Source organism: Dermacentor albipictus, chromosome 10 (assembly GCF_038994185.2).
Source record: "Dermacentor albipictus isolate Rhodes 1998 colony chromosome 10, USDA_Dalb.pri_finalv2, whole genome shotgun sequence".
NCBI lineage: Eukaryota > Metazoa > Arthropoda > Arachnida > Ixodida > Ixodidae > Dermacentor > Dermacentor albipictus.
This window is the reverse complement of record NC_091830.1, coordinates 7,669,522-7,686,837: the sequence shown is the minus strand read 5'-3', so window position 1 is coordinate 7,686,837 and position 17,316 is coordinate 7,669,522. Positions and strand designations below refer to the sequence as shown.

Genomic DNA, 17,316 nt, shown 5'->3' with positions numbered 1-17,316 from the left:
GCACCCGCTGTGACGTCACAGAAATGAGTGAACGTAACTGGTTGGCACATGTATACAAGTGCTCTTTCAAGTTGAACAGCAGTTTGTTTGCCATTGCTTTCTTAGGTTCTTATTGCCTACAGATGGGTCTAGCACTCTTTAATCTAATCCAGAGAAGGGTCAAGATTCTCACCAGGCAAAGTTTGGGGCAAAAGCAATTCCTTCAAGAACTTTGAGGTACTGGTGCTGAAAGCCTGGGGCACATGTGGACAGAAGGGCGAGCGAAACTTCATGGTAGAGCGCGGTGTCATTCTCGTCCAAAGTCTGAAAGAAACGGAAAGACAGTTCACTGCACTCTTAGAACGTAAAGTAGACGAAAAGTTACACCTGACCTAGTTCAACAGCTGCTCAACAAGATTGTGATCGAGTTTAATGTCTTAAAGCAACATGAAGGCCCTGAAAGATGCAGTTATAAGGGGCTCTTGGTTGACTGTGAACACTCGACGGCTCATTAAGGTGCACCCAAAAGCAATATTTAATGCACACAAGTAATTTTGAAAACATCCCTAATTAGAATCCAGAGGCCAGGGTCAGGAACTGAACCTGTGATCTTTTTCTCGGAAGTAGAATGCCATAGCTACTGAGTTGTCACAGTGGCTGGCTGACAATACGGAAAATTAGAAGCCCTAGCTTGCATAAGCCAAGTTGTAACACTCTTATGTCCAGGGATTAGCATGACACGTATGTTAAGATTCACAAGATTGTGTTTGGAAGCACTCGGAACTCAAAACCAAGTTTTATTTACTTGAAATACGACAAGCCCATCACTGCAACCTTCAGAAGGCTTCATGCTTCTTCAGATGCTGTCGCTCTGATATTCAAGTATGAGGTTGACAATTGGATGCGATAGCTTTCATACAGCTTCTTGTACTTGAAAATGCTGTAGTAGTTGGTGTGGTATTATTTGTGCCCCTGAGCGGGCTTGAATGGGAAAGCCACAAACCAAAAGCGTGCTGGGTCACAGCACCAAATGCAAAACAGCTGAATCGAAATAACTATGAGCCAAGACCTCGCTGGCACACTTCTCTTGCACCTTTCACAACATATCACATTGTAGTGACAATCAAAAATAAAACTGCCAACAGCACTAGTTAAAAATTGGAACACAACCTGATTACAGAAGATTCTTTTGCTATACGCTCGGTGGCAGTATTGGGAAACATACTACTTTAAAGAAGGCAAGTAAAAAATTATGTCAAATTAAGTTGACACTCATTCAGGCAATTAAGGCAACAGCTTTCCCTATCCAGGTATATACTGCATACTATTCATGGCAAATTTGAGTAATTAGCAACAGAGCTGACTCAAAAACATAAACATCTTTTCTGTTCTATTCTGTTCTATACCACTACTGGTACAGTTGCTGGCTCTCTATGTGGCTTTGCAGGCAGTGACACACAGCCACACCCATGTACATGATTGGCAGCCATTCAATGTTCAACCCACCTCGGACATTGCAAGTAGCTGCAGCTCAAACACAAGGTTGAACTCTGGGTGGCAAAGCCATCGCTGAGAGCAGTGCCGAGTCCAGTGCTTAGCGTGAGAACAGAGTTGGTCCAGGTAGGTCTTCACGCCCGCATTACAAAGAAGGCTGGTCTTCACCTGTAAAGGGGCAAAAATAATTAGAAGGGTGAATGCACAAAATCAAAGTGTGTAATACTTAATACTTGCACTTTACACTTGCGCACTGCCTAATAAAAAAAAAAAAAGATACTCTCACTATTCATGCTCAAATTTATAGACTCAGTACAGGCAATATCAAATGGAAGAAGTTCACATAACTGAATTGTCTCTATAACAAGTTGTAAGGCTCTAAGCCAACATATAGAGCCAGGAAAGAAGAAAGGTGGAAAGCAAAATGCAATTTGCAAGCGCCATAAGCAATTGCAGAAAGCTAAAAGCAGAACATGGTCGCCACATCTTCGACATCATTTATTTCTAGCGTGAATGAACTTTTCTTACCGTAGAGAGCTCTCCGTGCTTGCCAACTTCAGACTTGGTCGCCATTGTGCGAAGCAGCCTGGCCATAGCAGCCAGGAGTTCAAAGGAAGCCATGTCCCAATCCTTGCAGGGGACAGGCTCCTCGGATGCAACACATGGAAGGCACTCGCTGGAGCTGGAATCTGACTGTGCTTTATTTCTTTCACTTTCGGCCAGGAGCGAAGAGCAGGTGCTGCAAGACAGCACATGTCGTAGATTGCAGCGACGTGTTTTGCAACTTTGTGATGCAACACTGTGTTGGAGCTTATACATTAGCAAGAGCGCAGTTCCGTGCTCTTTAATTTGAGCAACATGTTTGTAATTTACTGAGTTTTGTGTAAATAGGAACACCAGGTGCACATGACGCTTTCTTATAAACCGATGGGTTATCTCAAACTTTGCCCAGAGGTAGTATTTTGCATTAAGTTTAGCTTAATTCCCCGGAAACAGAGTATTAAACAGGTGTGTCATCTGCGGCTATTCCACTAAAGAAGTTTTGATTCCACTGCAATGGAACAATGGTGTCATCTGTCATGGTTATGGCAAAACATGACCTCCGAGCGCCATCCAATCCCAGAGGCTATGGACGAAAATACAGTGTTCATTGTAGCTATGAGACGTCACTACCATACTGTTGCAGTGGAATCAACATGTTTTGAGTGGTGCCACCTTAAATGACACTCACTTGGATTTACTGTGGACAAAACAGGTAAGTAGTGCCCGAAAATGTGGTATTAAACTAAACTTCATGCAAAATTGTACATCCATGGGAAACTTTTAATCATCTAGCGGTTTAGCACGCACACCTGGCATTTCTATTTATGTAACACTCTGAATACATGATAGCCTGTGTTTGTGTTTATTTATTTTATATGCGAAAGGAAGTATAAATCTGCACATTTTATTCTTTTATGGCATGGCCGTCTATGAAGAGCAGAGAACTTCATCGAGCATACTGAGGACCTTTTTGTCCACGTCACTTATGGCTTGGGTTGAGCAAAAAGGCACAGCCTGTCAAAAGTTCCCAGGTCATAGCATGGTGTTACTAGTTGTACTAACAAAGTATTACTGTTTAGTTGTTTTCTGGTTTCCTGGCCTTACCAATGCCATCAGGGAAGGATACAGTAACACAGGGAAAGAAGTCAAGTGAGTGAAGCATACCTGAGCTGCAACGTAACAAGTGGGGCAAGCTGCGACTTGAGAACCAGCTGCATGGCGTTCACTACACTGGTGTCGGGCAGTTCGCCGAGTTCGCACATGGAGGACAGGCAGTGCAGCGTGGCTGCCACAATGTACACTCCTGTCTGCATGGAAAAAAATCATAAAAGTGTAGCCCAGTCTGTAAGAAACCTACACTCCCAATGAACAATCCGAAGGAGACGCTGACCAAAAACTTAAACAGAGCTAATGGTGTTTAGACTTCAAGCTTCCACTATTGACGCTTTCATGGACACATACCAGCCCCCAGACACAAAGCCTACAGACCTTAATTTGGTGCGATGTGTCCTTATGCCAAGGCATACCTGGATCGATTGAAGGTCGGTTGCCCTAGAGAGAAGAGTCAGCCATCGCTTGGAAACAATGTTCAGCGCTACACTCAGTCCTGCCAAGGATGACCTCGCAGCATCTGTGGGTAACATGGCCAGGCAGTGGAGTAGGTGGGTGCCGTACTCGAGGTCAAAGGGCACTCCATCCAAGTCAAGCGCAGAGAATAGCTGCAACCTCCTCGCCACCACAGAATACAGATCCCTGAGAAGGAAGGTGTTGGCAATACTAATAAATAATTCAATTTTGCATGACAGTAGCTGATATTCGTTGCTGCATGTTTATTCAGCCAAGGAATGGTCTGCAACAGCTATCTCCAAAAGCAGTGCTTCATCATCGTCATAAGCTAATTTATGTCCATTGCAAGACGAAGGCCTCTCCCAGTGTTTTCCAATAGATGACTTAATAAAGTGGTGCACACTCTCAAGCGGCCATCAGTAAGGCATTATGGGAATCTTGAGGGGAGATGCTCCATTGTCTGCTTCACTTGCTTCCACACGCGTAAGATGTGCCTCGTCTAACTAGAGTCAATTCTATCTTCTACCATCTCAGTTAACCATCACACACCAGGTTACATAGCACAACAAAGATAAGTGTAACCCAAGTGGCCACAAAATGCCATGCGGGTACCACAGCCATCCACGCAGCTGGTGTGCCGTGTACACCTGCACTACGGCACCCACTTTTTGCCTGCTGGGTCCGTGCAACACAGCCTGTAAGTTGTGATCTGCTTTCGCTAAATGCACGAGATGCATAACTGCAACACACTGGTGAGAAGGCAATGGTACCATCAGAACATGAAGTTGTATGTTCCCTACTACTTTGTTGCATTTCAGCTGTCCATATGCGTGGAGACTTTCCGGCTGCAATAACATTTAAAGCAATTCAATGCGTAAACAGTTTCTCGAGGGGCTCTTAGTCGTGTGTGTTATGGACTAGAATATGCCTCAAGGCAGGTTAAATACTGAAAGTGTTTTTTTGAATGGATATTCGTGAATGCGTCTTTCGACAAGTCTTGACAAGTTGACAGGGACCACCGACGGATTGTAAAAGATTTGCCTGCCACTGGTGCTTACTTCCAAGTGCGTGCTGAAAAATATGTCTTGGTATATACCGACAACAGGTACTGCGACTGTGCTTTTATATTTAAGAGCATAATGCTCTTGGTGCCACAAGTGATGCTTACTTTTCTAAAGTCAGCCATTTCCCTCTTCACAAAACACTTGCGCAACCCCTATTGATTGCAGTAGTCTTCTGACAAAGTTTACACGCCTTTCACATGTTTCGCAGGCAGACAACTTCACAGAAATTTCTCACAAATCGAAGGTTGCATTGGCAAGTCCAGCCAAGGAGCCTCCGGAAAAAAAAGCATCAGCTGCTGAGCCCACACATTTCCGTGCATAGATGCAGCGTGCGCAGACAGCGTGAGAAATTCCGTGTGCATCGAAGTGCAAGAGGCGTGAGCTTCAACCGGCTCACATTGCCCTGCCCATACACAGGGACCAATCTGAGCGCGCAGTTTTCAGAGCATTTTGATGGCGAGCTCGATGAGTGGCTGCGGTATCTAGCAACACAGTGCATGGCCTCCAAGCCAAAACTGACCCTCAAAGTTCACATAATGCTCTTGGTGCCACAAGTGATGCCTACTTTTCTAAAGTCAGCCATTTCCCTTGCCATTGTGTCAGCTGACACATTCCTACCCCTTCAAATTTCCTCATTTCATCACACCACCTAATTTCTGCCGCCCTTGATTGCACTTCACTTCACTTGATGCCCATTTTGTCACTTTAATAGACCACAGATTATCTGCTCCACGCATTACACGACCTGCCCAAGTAAAAAAAAGAAACTTTAATTTAAATTCTAAGGCTTTACATGCCAAAACCACAATCTGATTATGAGGCATGCCGTAGTGGGGGGACTCCGGATGAATTCTGACTAGCTGGGGTTCTTTAACGGGCACCCGATGCACTAAGCAGGTGATTTTGCATTTCACCTCTGCCGAAATGCTGCCACCGCTGCCGGAATTCGATCCCGTGACCTTGCGCTTAGCAGTGCAGCACCATAGCCGCTAAGCCATCGCAGCGGGTGACCTGCCCAACTTAATTTCTCCCTCACAATTTCAACTTGAATATGAGAAACTCCCGTTTTCTCTGTAGTTCACGCCCTTGTCTTCCCGTCGCTTAAATATGAGGGGTAAAAACTTGGGCATGTTGGTAGCTCATGTTTGAAATAAGAACAGCGCGAGAAACAGGGACAAATGAAGAAAGACACACACAGCTCTTCTTTCCAACAACTTGTTGGAAGTCAGCGCTGTGTGTGTCTTTCTTCATGTTTCCCTGTTTCTCGCATTGTTCTTACTTTAAGCATCTCTTAACGTTACGCCTATAATTTTTCGTTTCATAACTTCTTGAGTAGTCCTTAGCTTCTTCTCAAGCTTAAGTCCTGCTTAGATTAGAGAGAATATGGTAACACTGAAATAGATTAACAGTCTTCTGTTTAGGGATATTGAAACAAGTCTAAGAACATAAATGGGGAGCTAGGGAAAGAAAAAGTATTCTGCCGCATGTGCTGCTAAACAAAAAGAAAGAAAGAAGGGAAAAAAGAAAAAGAAAAAGAAGGGGGGAGAGAAGTGGTACCAGTGCTCACAGGCACAATTCTCCACCCAGACCGTATGTCAGAAGAATGCGCCACGTCCGAAGTGCTTCTAGAGCCAACTGCAGGCAGTCTGTGGCCGGCAACTGGCTTGAGCTGCACATGTGAAAAATGAAGGGGGGGGGGGGGGAGGAATGTATCAGTTTGAACCAAGAAAAGTTGAGCTGTGGGTTTCAAAGCACATGAAGGCTTTGCCTACACTGGCTGCAAATTCCTAGTGCTGTGAGGAGCTAAAGTACTTTGCATAGTGCTGAGCGCAATGAATGCCAGCTATACTAAAGTTAAACAAACCACAAACTAACGGCAAGAAGCTAGCTTTACTATCAATGGCAGCAAAAGACACTCACCTTGGCTCCAAGGCTAAGTAGGCAGTCAAGCACTGCTCAAGCCGGTGCCTCTGCATCTGTGAATGAATGGGGAAAGGAACAAGAGGTGTTCATACAAGGCTCATCGAATGTGCATTTGTGACTAGGCTACATTCAACCTACTCGCCCACTGTTTGATTCCATATCTGCTCTCTGCTCTCAGAATACACATGAACATTATCAGTAAAGCTAGCACTGATGATAGGCTGCTGAAAGCGAAACAGGTGAGTGGCTTTGATGTGCACAACAATGCAAAAGTTCTAGCCATGCTTGCTACGTGTGTGCAGGTGTTTTTCAAGAAAGATCAAGAAATATTCAAGAAATTTAGCAATAAGGTCGGAACAGGGGTTAGTGTGAATTACAGCAGCGCTGACCGTGCTGCCATGAAGTCAGATCTCGAGGCAAGGTTCCTCGTCATTCAAATTTTTATCCCCTAAGAAACCCCACCCTCTCCCTACCCCTGTGTGTCGAAGCTCCCTTCTCCTTTTCTTTATGGGCTGCCATTCTGCATTTAGCAGTAGGTGAACAGTGCCCACGCCGCCAGCAAACCCATATGTCACCCCTTCTCACGAAACTCCCTCGGTCCGTGCAAAGCGCTTGGCAATACAGCTGAGAGCCAAATCACCGTTGGGATTTTCGGCTCGGTCGCATCTGCTCCGTCACCATTGCCCATGCGAGGGCTGCAGCGTCTGCACTGTCATCCTCTGTCACTTGAATGCTAGCTGCAAATTTATCCAATTCATATCAGATGTCACGTGACTGATTCATCCACAATTACGTTTATTGTGTGAGTACAGCTTTATAAGCATCGCCAAAGAGGGAAGGGACAGCCGCTGGCAGAAGATGCGACGTGGACGAGTCGTGCACCCGCAAATGGAGACTATCTTTGCAAAGATTTGAGCGTTGTTGTATGCTGTTATTTTCGCGAATCATATGCACTTTTTTTTCCCCAGGCTGTTGTAATTGGGGGTGCAGGTTATAAATAAGAAGTGGCAGGTTATGTGCCAAAACATATGGTACGACAGGAAATCTTTTACCAGGAGTTAGAAGTTGTATGAACAACATCAGTACTCTCTCTAAGCTGCTCTACTAAATTAAGCTGTTTACCAAGAAGGGCTGCAAGAATAACAAATAACATGTTGCAGACTTTGTACCAAGGCACCAACAAATGTACCAAAGTACCAAAATATTGAGAAGATAGCCTAGGCATCTTTTATAAATTGTGCTCGGTAGAGTTCCCAACACACACACACAAATGGGGGGGGGGGGGGCAGTCTGCCGTAATCAGTATTACAGTTCCGCCTGCTCAGATGCAAAGCACACACAGTTAGTATGTCGCAAATTTCCTTCATCTAGCTATTGAACAAAACCGAAAACTAAAATTAAATGTGCATTACATTACACTGCAGGCCATGCTATCAATATTGCATTGAAAGGATGCAAAATCTCACCAGCACATCAGCCAATTCCTTTCCAGCAGCGGCAATAGTTCGAACCAACTCAAGAGCTGGCCACATTGGGTTGCCATAAGCTTCGGCCATCTTGCCCTTGATGACAGCTGTAAGAGAATGAACAATTTGAGGCATGAATGTTATCACAGAATGTGTGGAAACTAAAGCAAAGCTCAGACTACAGCTATAACAGACACGATTGCCTGTTATTTGGATCTGTTAAATATCTGTTAATGTATCTCCAATTTGAGCCAACGGGAACACGAAAATTGCAGATATGATTCTCACATTCCCGTTTGGCTGAGATGGGAGGTGACATCATGCGCTCAATACACAAGTTGTGAAATTTATATCTGCAGTTTGAACTGAGCCTAACGCTATATCATAGCAGTCATAAGCTAAGAAGCAACTTCCAAGAGGTAAACATAAATTATCTTGGCATTATCCAGTATTTCAGGTATTAAATGACAGTTGCAAGCCTGAGCGTTCGGTAAATATGTATGTCTGTGTCATTATCTCCACTAGTAAAAAAAAAAAAAGTGCTGAATGAGTAAAAAGCTTACAAAGTAATCTGTAAACGAATAGCTTTTTATAACCTACTGTGTTTGCAAATTTTCAAATGATTTCACAATAAACTCAGGAACACTGCTTGAAACTATACAGTCTATTGCACAACATGAAATTCTGTGCTCTTGCCAAGTAAAGTAAAAGCTAACACTGGTCTCCTTATACGAACTAACCTAATCTCCTTATAAGAAGTAATGAAAAACGGGCCTCAGAAAAGAAAGGGAAATACTAGCTTAAAAAAAATGGATTGATTGACTTAAACCAGAGAAAGCTGGTTTTTCCAAAGTTATCATCAATGCCTTTAAAGCACTACAATACAACTTTTTGTAAACGAAGAATATAGATACACATTGTTTTGTATGTAGAGGACTCACTACTGTGTCAATTTAACATGACCTGATATATTCCACACACCATGTTTCAACATGTATCATTTTACTTTCAGTTAAAACATTTATATGTGGCTCAAAGCCAGCAGAACTTGCCAGGAGAGCTCCAATGAGCGGGCAGGAACTCTTCAAAAATGAGGTTCATCAAGTGGGGCTGGTTTAGCACCTGCAAAAAAAAAAAAAAAGAAGCCCATGCTTTTGAGAATTAAAAGTAGAATGAGTTTGTTTGCCTTAATTGTCACCTGCTTCTCTTTCATATGAACGCTAGCTGCGAAGTCATTCGGTGCACGCCATATGTCATGTGACTGACATTTGCATCCGTCACATGAACCCAGCTTAACACCAACCTGAACTGTAGAAAATCTATTTATACATTATGTGAAACAAAATTATTACCATTATTAGCAGCTGCACTTAGAAATTGCTCCTGCCGAAGTCAATATTCTGCAAACCCCTACATTCATTATGTCAATCTCCACAGACAGACTCTCATAACTAAATTGAAATGTCAACAGCAGCTTGAAAAAGGAGCTTGTCTTAACTAGTTTTCTAGAAACTTCTGGAATGAAAAAAAAAGAAAGAAAAGAAAGAGAGCAGCATCACATTACAGGCATCACATAGGTATTTGTTTCCACTTGACAATTGTACATTAACGCCAAAGATTAAGGCAAAGGTGACACTATATAATATATAGTAGGCTTCCGTTAATTTGAATTCAGCTAATTCAATCTTTTGGTTAATTCAATCCCAAAGCAAAGGTTCCGGCTAATGCACACACATTTCTATGGGCCCAAGTTCAATTATTTCGATCTTAAAATTGACCTTTGCTGAATAATTAGAACTTACCCAGTCGGCACGCACACAGCTGACCCCTATAGTGAGCCATCTAGTGGCAGCGTCTATACTGGGAGAGCTTAGGGGACAGTGAATGCGTTGAACAAATGCCATCTCCCATCGAAAATGCCTATTTTTGGCCTGCCCTAGGTAGATTTTAAAGCAATAAAAGTAGCTTACAATGATTGATTATGGTATTTACTAGATTCTCACATGTGCCTTTTTTTTTTTTTCAGGGTTGGTTGAGCCGAAAACTGCCTGCACGGCGTTTGTATGCTTTACTGTATAATACAGATGTATTCCGGCGAAGCAGACTTGAAAAACCTTGTGGCAAAGCTGACTTTAGAAAACTAGTGGCCATTGTGCAACACATCTTTTTCTTGCTAAAAAATCCAGTGTGCATATTTGTACTTTATTTAGGAGCTTTAATGTCATTTGTACGTTGGTTCCCTACTCTGGGCCCATAGAAAGTGGGCACACGTTTGATTCGAGGGTATGTTAGAATCGGGCAAATACTGGGGAATGAATCAGTGGTGTGTTTTGGAGTTTTTTCTCCGCCTTGTATAAATTGACCCACCGGATAATTTGATCAATTTCGTCAGTCCCGTCAGGGTCAAATGAACAGAAGCCAACTGTATAATGTCATTAGGGTGCACATAGATGTACCGCAATTGTACATTTAAATATCTTAAATATGTGAAAGAAACAAATGTATAGGTGAAGTGTTACTATGTTACAACTCTTGACAGTGGAGCAAGAGCTACATTTGGGCGAGTTGGTACAGCTTCATAGTGAAATAGGGCAGCATGATAAACAAGCGCAAACAAGAATACACAAGTGCATACTCATAACTAGATCATTATTAAAAGATAACATTAAAAGCAAGCAGTACTAACTGCGCAGGCACCAAATATGTACAAAAGAGCCAGCTAAACTCTGCATGAGCGATGAGGCCTTGTCGTTAAATTTTGGCACCTGCACTTCCTGTCATTAACTTTTTCATTGCTCTTATTCTGGTTCTTTTTGCTCACTTTCACCAGTGCAAAGTGGTCTTTTCTGCATTTTTCACACTGCTGCAGCTAGTCCTGCTTGCTTTTAAAATATGTAATTTGATTTTTGTCGAATAAACGATTGATAACGAGACAGTGTTTGTGGTGTCCATTCTTCCACGCCTTTGTTGGTTGCACTACAATTACGTCACCTAGACAGCCTACTATCGCTAGTGCTAGTAAAAGGCACAGGAGAAGCATCAGCAATTACAGGGTAATCACCTTTGCTGCGGCTTCTGTGGAGTGCCGCGCCAACCTGGCCATGACAAGCAACGCGGATGCCACAGCGCTGGCTCCTGGCCGAAACGTCTTCAGGACGTAATGCAATCGCTGCAGCAAGTCCATGCGCAGAAGTGCCTGACGACAAAAACGAAGAGTACCCCTCATATCAGTGTTCAGACACTGATTTACACAATTTTGCAGTGCTTTTAACAGTGCTTTTTTACTAGGCCATGTCTTACCTCCAAGTTTGATAATCAGTGTATTCTCTTGCATATGACCCACATTACAGGGTCAAGAAAAAAACTGTATGCAAATTCAATGCACAATTGGCATGTATGCGAAATGAAGCTTTTGTGAAGTGGTTGCTTAAACAGTATAAACCTGTTCATCTTCTCCATTGCATTCTGCAGCATGACTGTTACATGCCCAACCAGCGAGACCCCGAGACCAATGTGACTGCGGATCACAGCGTCTCTGTGACTGGCCCAATCTTTATTACACCGCCTCCAGGATCGGCCCAGTTTACTATTGCAGTATTGGCCCAATTACCTCTTGAAACGTGAACACCTGAGTTAATCAAAGCATCTGACTTCCAAAACTCAGCATACACGTATGAGCACTGCCTCCCAATCGCAATATATATCTGCAAAGGAACTGACTTTCTTGGATGATAATGTATGCACACTGTCTTTGACATAACATCATGCCTCAGTTGAAAAGTGAAAGAGGTCCATATAAAAATGTGTTTGCCTCTCAAAATAAACAACTGGGAGTTAGTGCTACGAGTTGTCGTTCTTGCATCTTTACTTGTCTTTTTAGGCCTACTTAGGATACTAGTAAAACATGCCTACTTCACCTGCACGAGGTCAATCTGTGACAAGTCTACATCTGAGATTTCACTTGCGCTTCCAAGTTCAGTGGGAGGCCTCAGGAAAAAGGTGCGATGACCATGACGCCACAGGAATGCCCGGCCGAATAATGCCTGCATAGAAGGAATCACATGTGGCAGCAATAACATGCAGGACATCATCACCCAAACTTGCATCAGCGAAAAATCACACAAGCAAAACGTGACCAAAGAGCCTATGTGGGTTCTGCAGTGAATTTTCATACCCTCTGGCAGGTGATTACCTTTGCCTTTTCTTTTCTATCATGGCATTCATCAACCACCTAGATTTGAATTATTAAAGGAGGCAAATGTAACCAAACCAGCCTCTACCACTAATTAGTTTCCTTGTTGAATTTCAATCTAAAATAACATCTGATGGTGGCTGACCTTCAGCAAGTCTAGACACAAATGTAGGCTTTTCAAGAGAAACGAGCAATGCACATTTTCTTGCTTTAAAAATAAAAAAAAAATAAAAAAAGGAAAATGAAGAAGCAAATAAAGAAGGAACAGGATGTCTAAGTATTTCTTTTGATGAGTACTTTTCTTGAGTACCAAGAGGTGGCACCACTGTTCGATTGTTTGATTAAGAGCATAGTCCATTGTATTCAAGTTTATTATCACCATTTTTCAATGCACTGGCTCCTTTTTCATCTTTGTCAACCTGCTAAAGACCCGCCGTGGTTGCTCAGTGGCTATGGTGTTGGGCTGCTGAGCACGAGGTCGCGGGATCGAATCCCGGCCACGGCGGCCGCATTTCGATGGGGGCGAAATGCGAAAACACCTGTGTGTTTAGATTTAGGTGCACGTTAAAGAACCCCAGGTGGTCAAAATTTCCGGAGTCCTCCACTACGGCGTGCCTCATAATCAGAAAGTGGTTTTGGCACGTAAAACCCCAAATATTATTATTATTAACCTGCTAAAGCATGTCAAAGCACAACATCAGCCCAGCTGGACACACCTGCTCTGGCTGGGAGATGAGCAGTGCTTGGAGCACCGCCAATGCTGCATCCACTGTCGCTCGGTCATCGAGTGCAGATCGCACAAGCGGTGCCAGTCCAGATTGGAGGAGCTGCATCAGCAAGTCACCTCCTTCCAACTTCCCCACATAGTGACCGAGCCAGTACTAGGAAAAGAAATCCGAGCATGCTGTTTTCATTATATGCAAAAAACTGCGTTATTTTGGTCACGCAGTATGATGAACACTGAGCACAAATAAGAAAATATACAGTAATGAAGTTATGATGGAGCCCATTAATGAGCTCTGACTGGTCTGACTGGTGAGAATGCTAATATTCTGATAGTGTTTCGCTTTGCAGAACTGCAAAGAGCCACCTCTGGAAGACATAAGACAAAGTTCCTCTAGCTCAATAACGATGGTGCTAAACAACGAAAATTGGTTCCAGAAACAAAGGTCCCCATGACACTTGAAGAAAACGAACATAAGTGCACTTGCACAAGTTCAACAAGGCATGTTACTTCCAGTCAGTGTAGAGCTGGTGAAATGTACTTCCTCCGACTAGTTTTGCCAGTTTAAGTATAGGTAACAATAACATAAAAGAAGAATGCTGCTGCTGAAAGAATAAATTATTGTTCACGTGCATTTATATTTCTATGCAACTCACAGAAAAACTAAGAAAAACCAAAGGTAATAAAATGCCACAATGGCAGATAGTACACATTGCATGATGGTTGAGGTTTTTGAACACAAGAAAGACTGCTTCCTATTTAGGTAAGGCTGCTAATGGTAGGCTTATGCAGGATTTGTGCTTCTGCTTTCCTGGCCTGTTATTAGCTTACAAGCATGAGCTACTATTTCAGAACACACTGATTTGTTACACGCACTAAATGCACATTCAATGAAAGCTTCTATAGTTTATTTTTAATAAAGAAAGAAGAAAAGCAATGCAAGATGTTCACCTTGGTGAGGATGCGCTCCAGCAATTGCAGAGCCAGCAGTCGTTGTGAGCGCACCTGGCTTCGCAGAAAGCGCAAGATTTCTGCAGTGCTGTAGCCAGCCATCTGCAGATTCAGAAGGACTGTTACTGTTCGCATACAGTGGTGATTGTTAAGTTTTTAAATGAACACTTTATGTTGCATGTTAAATTTATGTAAAGGTTTCAAAATGTGATCATCTTTATATTGTAATTTCTCAATGTGTGCCCCCCCTTTCCCCCTGCCCCTTATATATTACCCTGCAAAGAGCTCTTAAGGAAAAGAAATAAATAACTAAGAAGACCACCATGAATGTCTGTGATATGTGACTTGCCACCATAATAAAGCACTCAAAGCAAGTCATTGCTATCAACTCGTGAGCGCAGACCAGTGATATAACACAGGTGCAACATACAAGTGGTCTCTCTAGAGAGGAACCTTCTATAATTTCCTCTGATCTATCTTGTGACATTTCACACAATGAGCCTGACCTCAGGGTCATCGCCATGGTGATGCAAGCCCCTGTGAACAGGCACTTCTTGGTTCGGTGGCACCAGCTCTCCCTCGAAGTCAAACCGTCCAATGCACGGTACTGCTGCATCCTGCACAACAAACCGGGTGCACGCAGAATGAAGGATAGTTAAAAAGTAGTATTATGAGCAAAATATTAACAGTAATTAACTGTGCAAAATATGGCATGATTACAGGATGGAAGGCATCAAAGATCTGAATCAATTTAGCACCGAACAAGCAAAATAACACATTTGCGAGGCCAGAGTGTGCCACTTTCACTCGTGACTAAGACATAGCGCATCGGACACTGTAAGCGCAAACTATGCCCCAATAACCCAATTTAACATAACCTCACATCCACAAGTTTATGTTGTATTATATGAAACAGTTATTTCGTAGGAAGCATGAGAGATCAAGAAACAACTACACTGTGAGACGCACGGTACGGGACTTCTATGACAGCACTTGTATTTGTACAGCTTCCACAGTGTTGCGTGAAAAGATTGAAATGGAGTATACTTTGCAGCATAATTTGCTAGTGCACTATGAGAACATGTTGCCATGTACAATACTGCATATCAGTTATGCTTGATCCATGCTTCCGGCCTAGAAGATAATAAGCAACTACAGGAGCCCAAACAATTACAACTTGCTGTTGCACCCATTACAAGGTTACTGGGCAAAACTGTGATAAATGATTTCGATGGGCTCTTTCAACGTTTCACAGTGTCATTTTGAGCTTTCCTACTGCTCCCTACCCATGGACATGAGGATGGATGAATATCATAAGCATGACCATCGAAGTGTGGCATCCACTGCCACCAAGCTTATTTTTACCCTATTGCTGAACAGCAGCTGCGAGGCTGCCCAAGTGTCATCTGCTTCCTTGCAGTAGTGCGCAAAGACAACAGACAAGCTAGACAATGAAATTCATGCTGGCATGTTCAGTCCGGGTTCTGACCTAGCTACTTGCTTTGCATCTCACATGCTTAGCCATGACAGAAATGCACAAACTCAGTCAAGAACACAGTTCAAGGGTGAAGTATGAGGCAAGTGTAATTATAGAAAAAAAAAAAAACCCTGATCACCACAGCACCTGAGGATCTGGAGCCTTGACTGGTGGAAGCATGGTCATCCACTGCAGCTTGTCCTTTTCGACTTCATCCATGTGAATCCACTTCTTGGCTGCTTCTGTAGGCTTGATTGGCAGCTCATCTTCATCTGCAGGGTGAGACAAATTGAAACATGGAAAATTAAAAATCAGATGATACAGTTTTCCGAGCTCTGCCATATGACCAAAGATGGGTGCATTTCTGGTGCAGTACATGTGTAATGGCTAAACAAGACAGCTGAGATTGGGCTTCAACCAGAATATTCAGGTGGCCATTCAGGGAATTGGTGGCCACTGCACACACCTGAAAGACTTCCATGAGGAAAAGAAAGACAGAAATCGTAACAAAATACTAGTAGAGAATGTGCTCTTTGGAGACATGAAAACTGAATGCAGGGGTCAAACTGTCCCTACTGAATTAGATTGACTCCGCACTCCCTTCAATTGAGTGATTGAATGATTTGTTGACTCATTTCAGAGCCCTAAACCTACATCTTTGCTGTGAGGGCACTGTAGTCAAGAAAGGTGCAGTCAAGCAGGCTATGAAGTGCATAGGACACACATCGGTCTAGTATAGCCCCAGAATGGGTGTTAAAGAAATGGAAACACAGTCCGGAGAGATGGACAGTTAGCAGATCAGGAAATTTGTAAGCATGTGATAGTGTTGGCTGACTCAAGACAAGCGTAACAAGAGGTCACCGGGAGAGGCCATTCATTGGCAGCAGGTGTACAATAGGCTGATCATGATGACTGTGACGATGACACTGCAGATCAGTACTGGTTAACACTGTCCAGAGCTCACCTAAAGCTGGTGCTTGGGCATCAGTTGCTTCAAGGGAGTCGACAGTGGATTCAGCAGGCATATCAATCTTGTGTTCAGCACTAGCTGCCATGTTTGGCTTAGAGAAATTCGGTTTTGTACATTCCGCTTTGAAATCTGAAGGAAATAATGCAGTACGAGAGCCTGTGGAAGAAAAATGAAAGCAAGCTTATAGCTGATTTAATGTGCAATGAAAAGTCACCGGAACAAATTTACACAACCAAGGATAGAATTAAAAGCCTGTCCAATGTGGGTGGGCACTACTGACTTCAAGCAACACTCTATCACAAGACATAACACTTAATGCCATGTCCAGTGAAAATTTAGTCTGTGCACAACTGCATACTTCAACACAAACAAACACCTGACTGTTAATGCTTCACTAAAAGCATCACTTAAAGTAAACAACTACTTAGCCTACAGTAAGTCATGCAAAAGACACTTATGAAACCAGTTATTTTCAATCCACCAACGAATTTCGAATGCCCAGTAATTTAAATGTTTTCTTTATAGTGAAGAACAAGCCTTATCGTCTTTTGTATGAAGAACAGCTAGGTGCCAAACAACTGAAGATTGAATCAAATGATTGTTAAACTGTACCTGGTTTCTGTGGCTTTGTACTTGTTGAGACATCGCTATGTGTACCATCTTTTGAGACATGGATGCAATTGGCAGAAGCCTGCTCTGTATGGCCCCTTCTTGAGCTATCCGAGTTCGCGGGCTTCCGTCGAGATTGCAGGAATGCCACTGTTGAGGGGTCTAACAGACAGTGAAACATTCAAGTTATCAAACCTACTCCTCTTTCTAAAGAGCATATATGTTACATTATTGAAGAGAAAGAAGCGACTTGTGTAGAAGCAGCTTCAGTAATTTTGTTTTCTCTGGTCATCACAGAAACCTTGTGACTTTTTTAATATCAAATTTATTCAAAGAAGAGTATTAACATTTTCTCCGT

At 42.9% G+C, this 17,316-nt stretch overlaps 1 protein-coding gene across 1 annotated transcript in view; it reads right to left on the bottom strand.

The window, feature by feature from the left end:
• Positions 1-17,316, bottom strand: part of LOC139050936 (RNA polymerase II-associated protein 1) — a 39,704-nt gene that overhangs the window by 17,570 nt on the left and 4,818 nt on the right. Inside the window, exons 4-20 of the mRNA XM_070527807.1 lie at positions 16,962-17,120; positions 16,344-16,505; positions 15,527-15,651; positions 14,409-14,519; positions 13,903-14,004; positions 12,944-13,108; positions 11,953-12,078; positions 11,097-11,231; positions 9,088-9,157; positions 8,036-8,142; positions 6,567-6,622; positions 6,214-6,315; positions 3,543-3,768; positions 3,181-3,323; positions 2,002-2,212; positions 1,486-1,641; positions 173-303 (exon numbers count right to left, since the gene is read on the bottom strand). Coding sequence (XP_070383908.1) covers positions 173-303; positions 1,486-1,641; positions 2,002-2,212; positions 3,181-3,323; positions 3,543-3,768; positions 6,214-6,315; positions 6,567-6,622; positions 8,036-8,142; positions 9,088-9,157; positions 11,097-11,231; positions 11,953-12,078; positions 12,944-13,108; positions 13,903-14,004; positions 14,409-14,519; positions 15,527-15,651; positions 16,344-16,505; positions 16,962-17,120 — 2,287 coding nt within the window. The remainder of the gene's footprint in view (positions 1-172; positions 304-1,485; positions 1,642-2,001; positions 2,213-3,180; positions 3,324-3,542; positions 3,769-6,213; positions 6,316-6,566; positions 6,623-8,035; positions 8,143-9,087; positions 9,158-11,096; positions 11,232-11,952; positions 12,079-12,943; positions 13,109-13,902; positions 14,005-14,408; positions 14,520-15,526; positions 15,652-16,343; positions 16,506-16,961; positions 17,121-17,316) is intronic.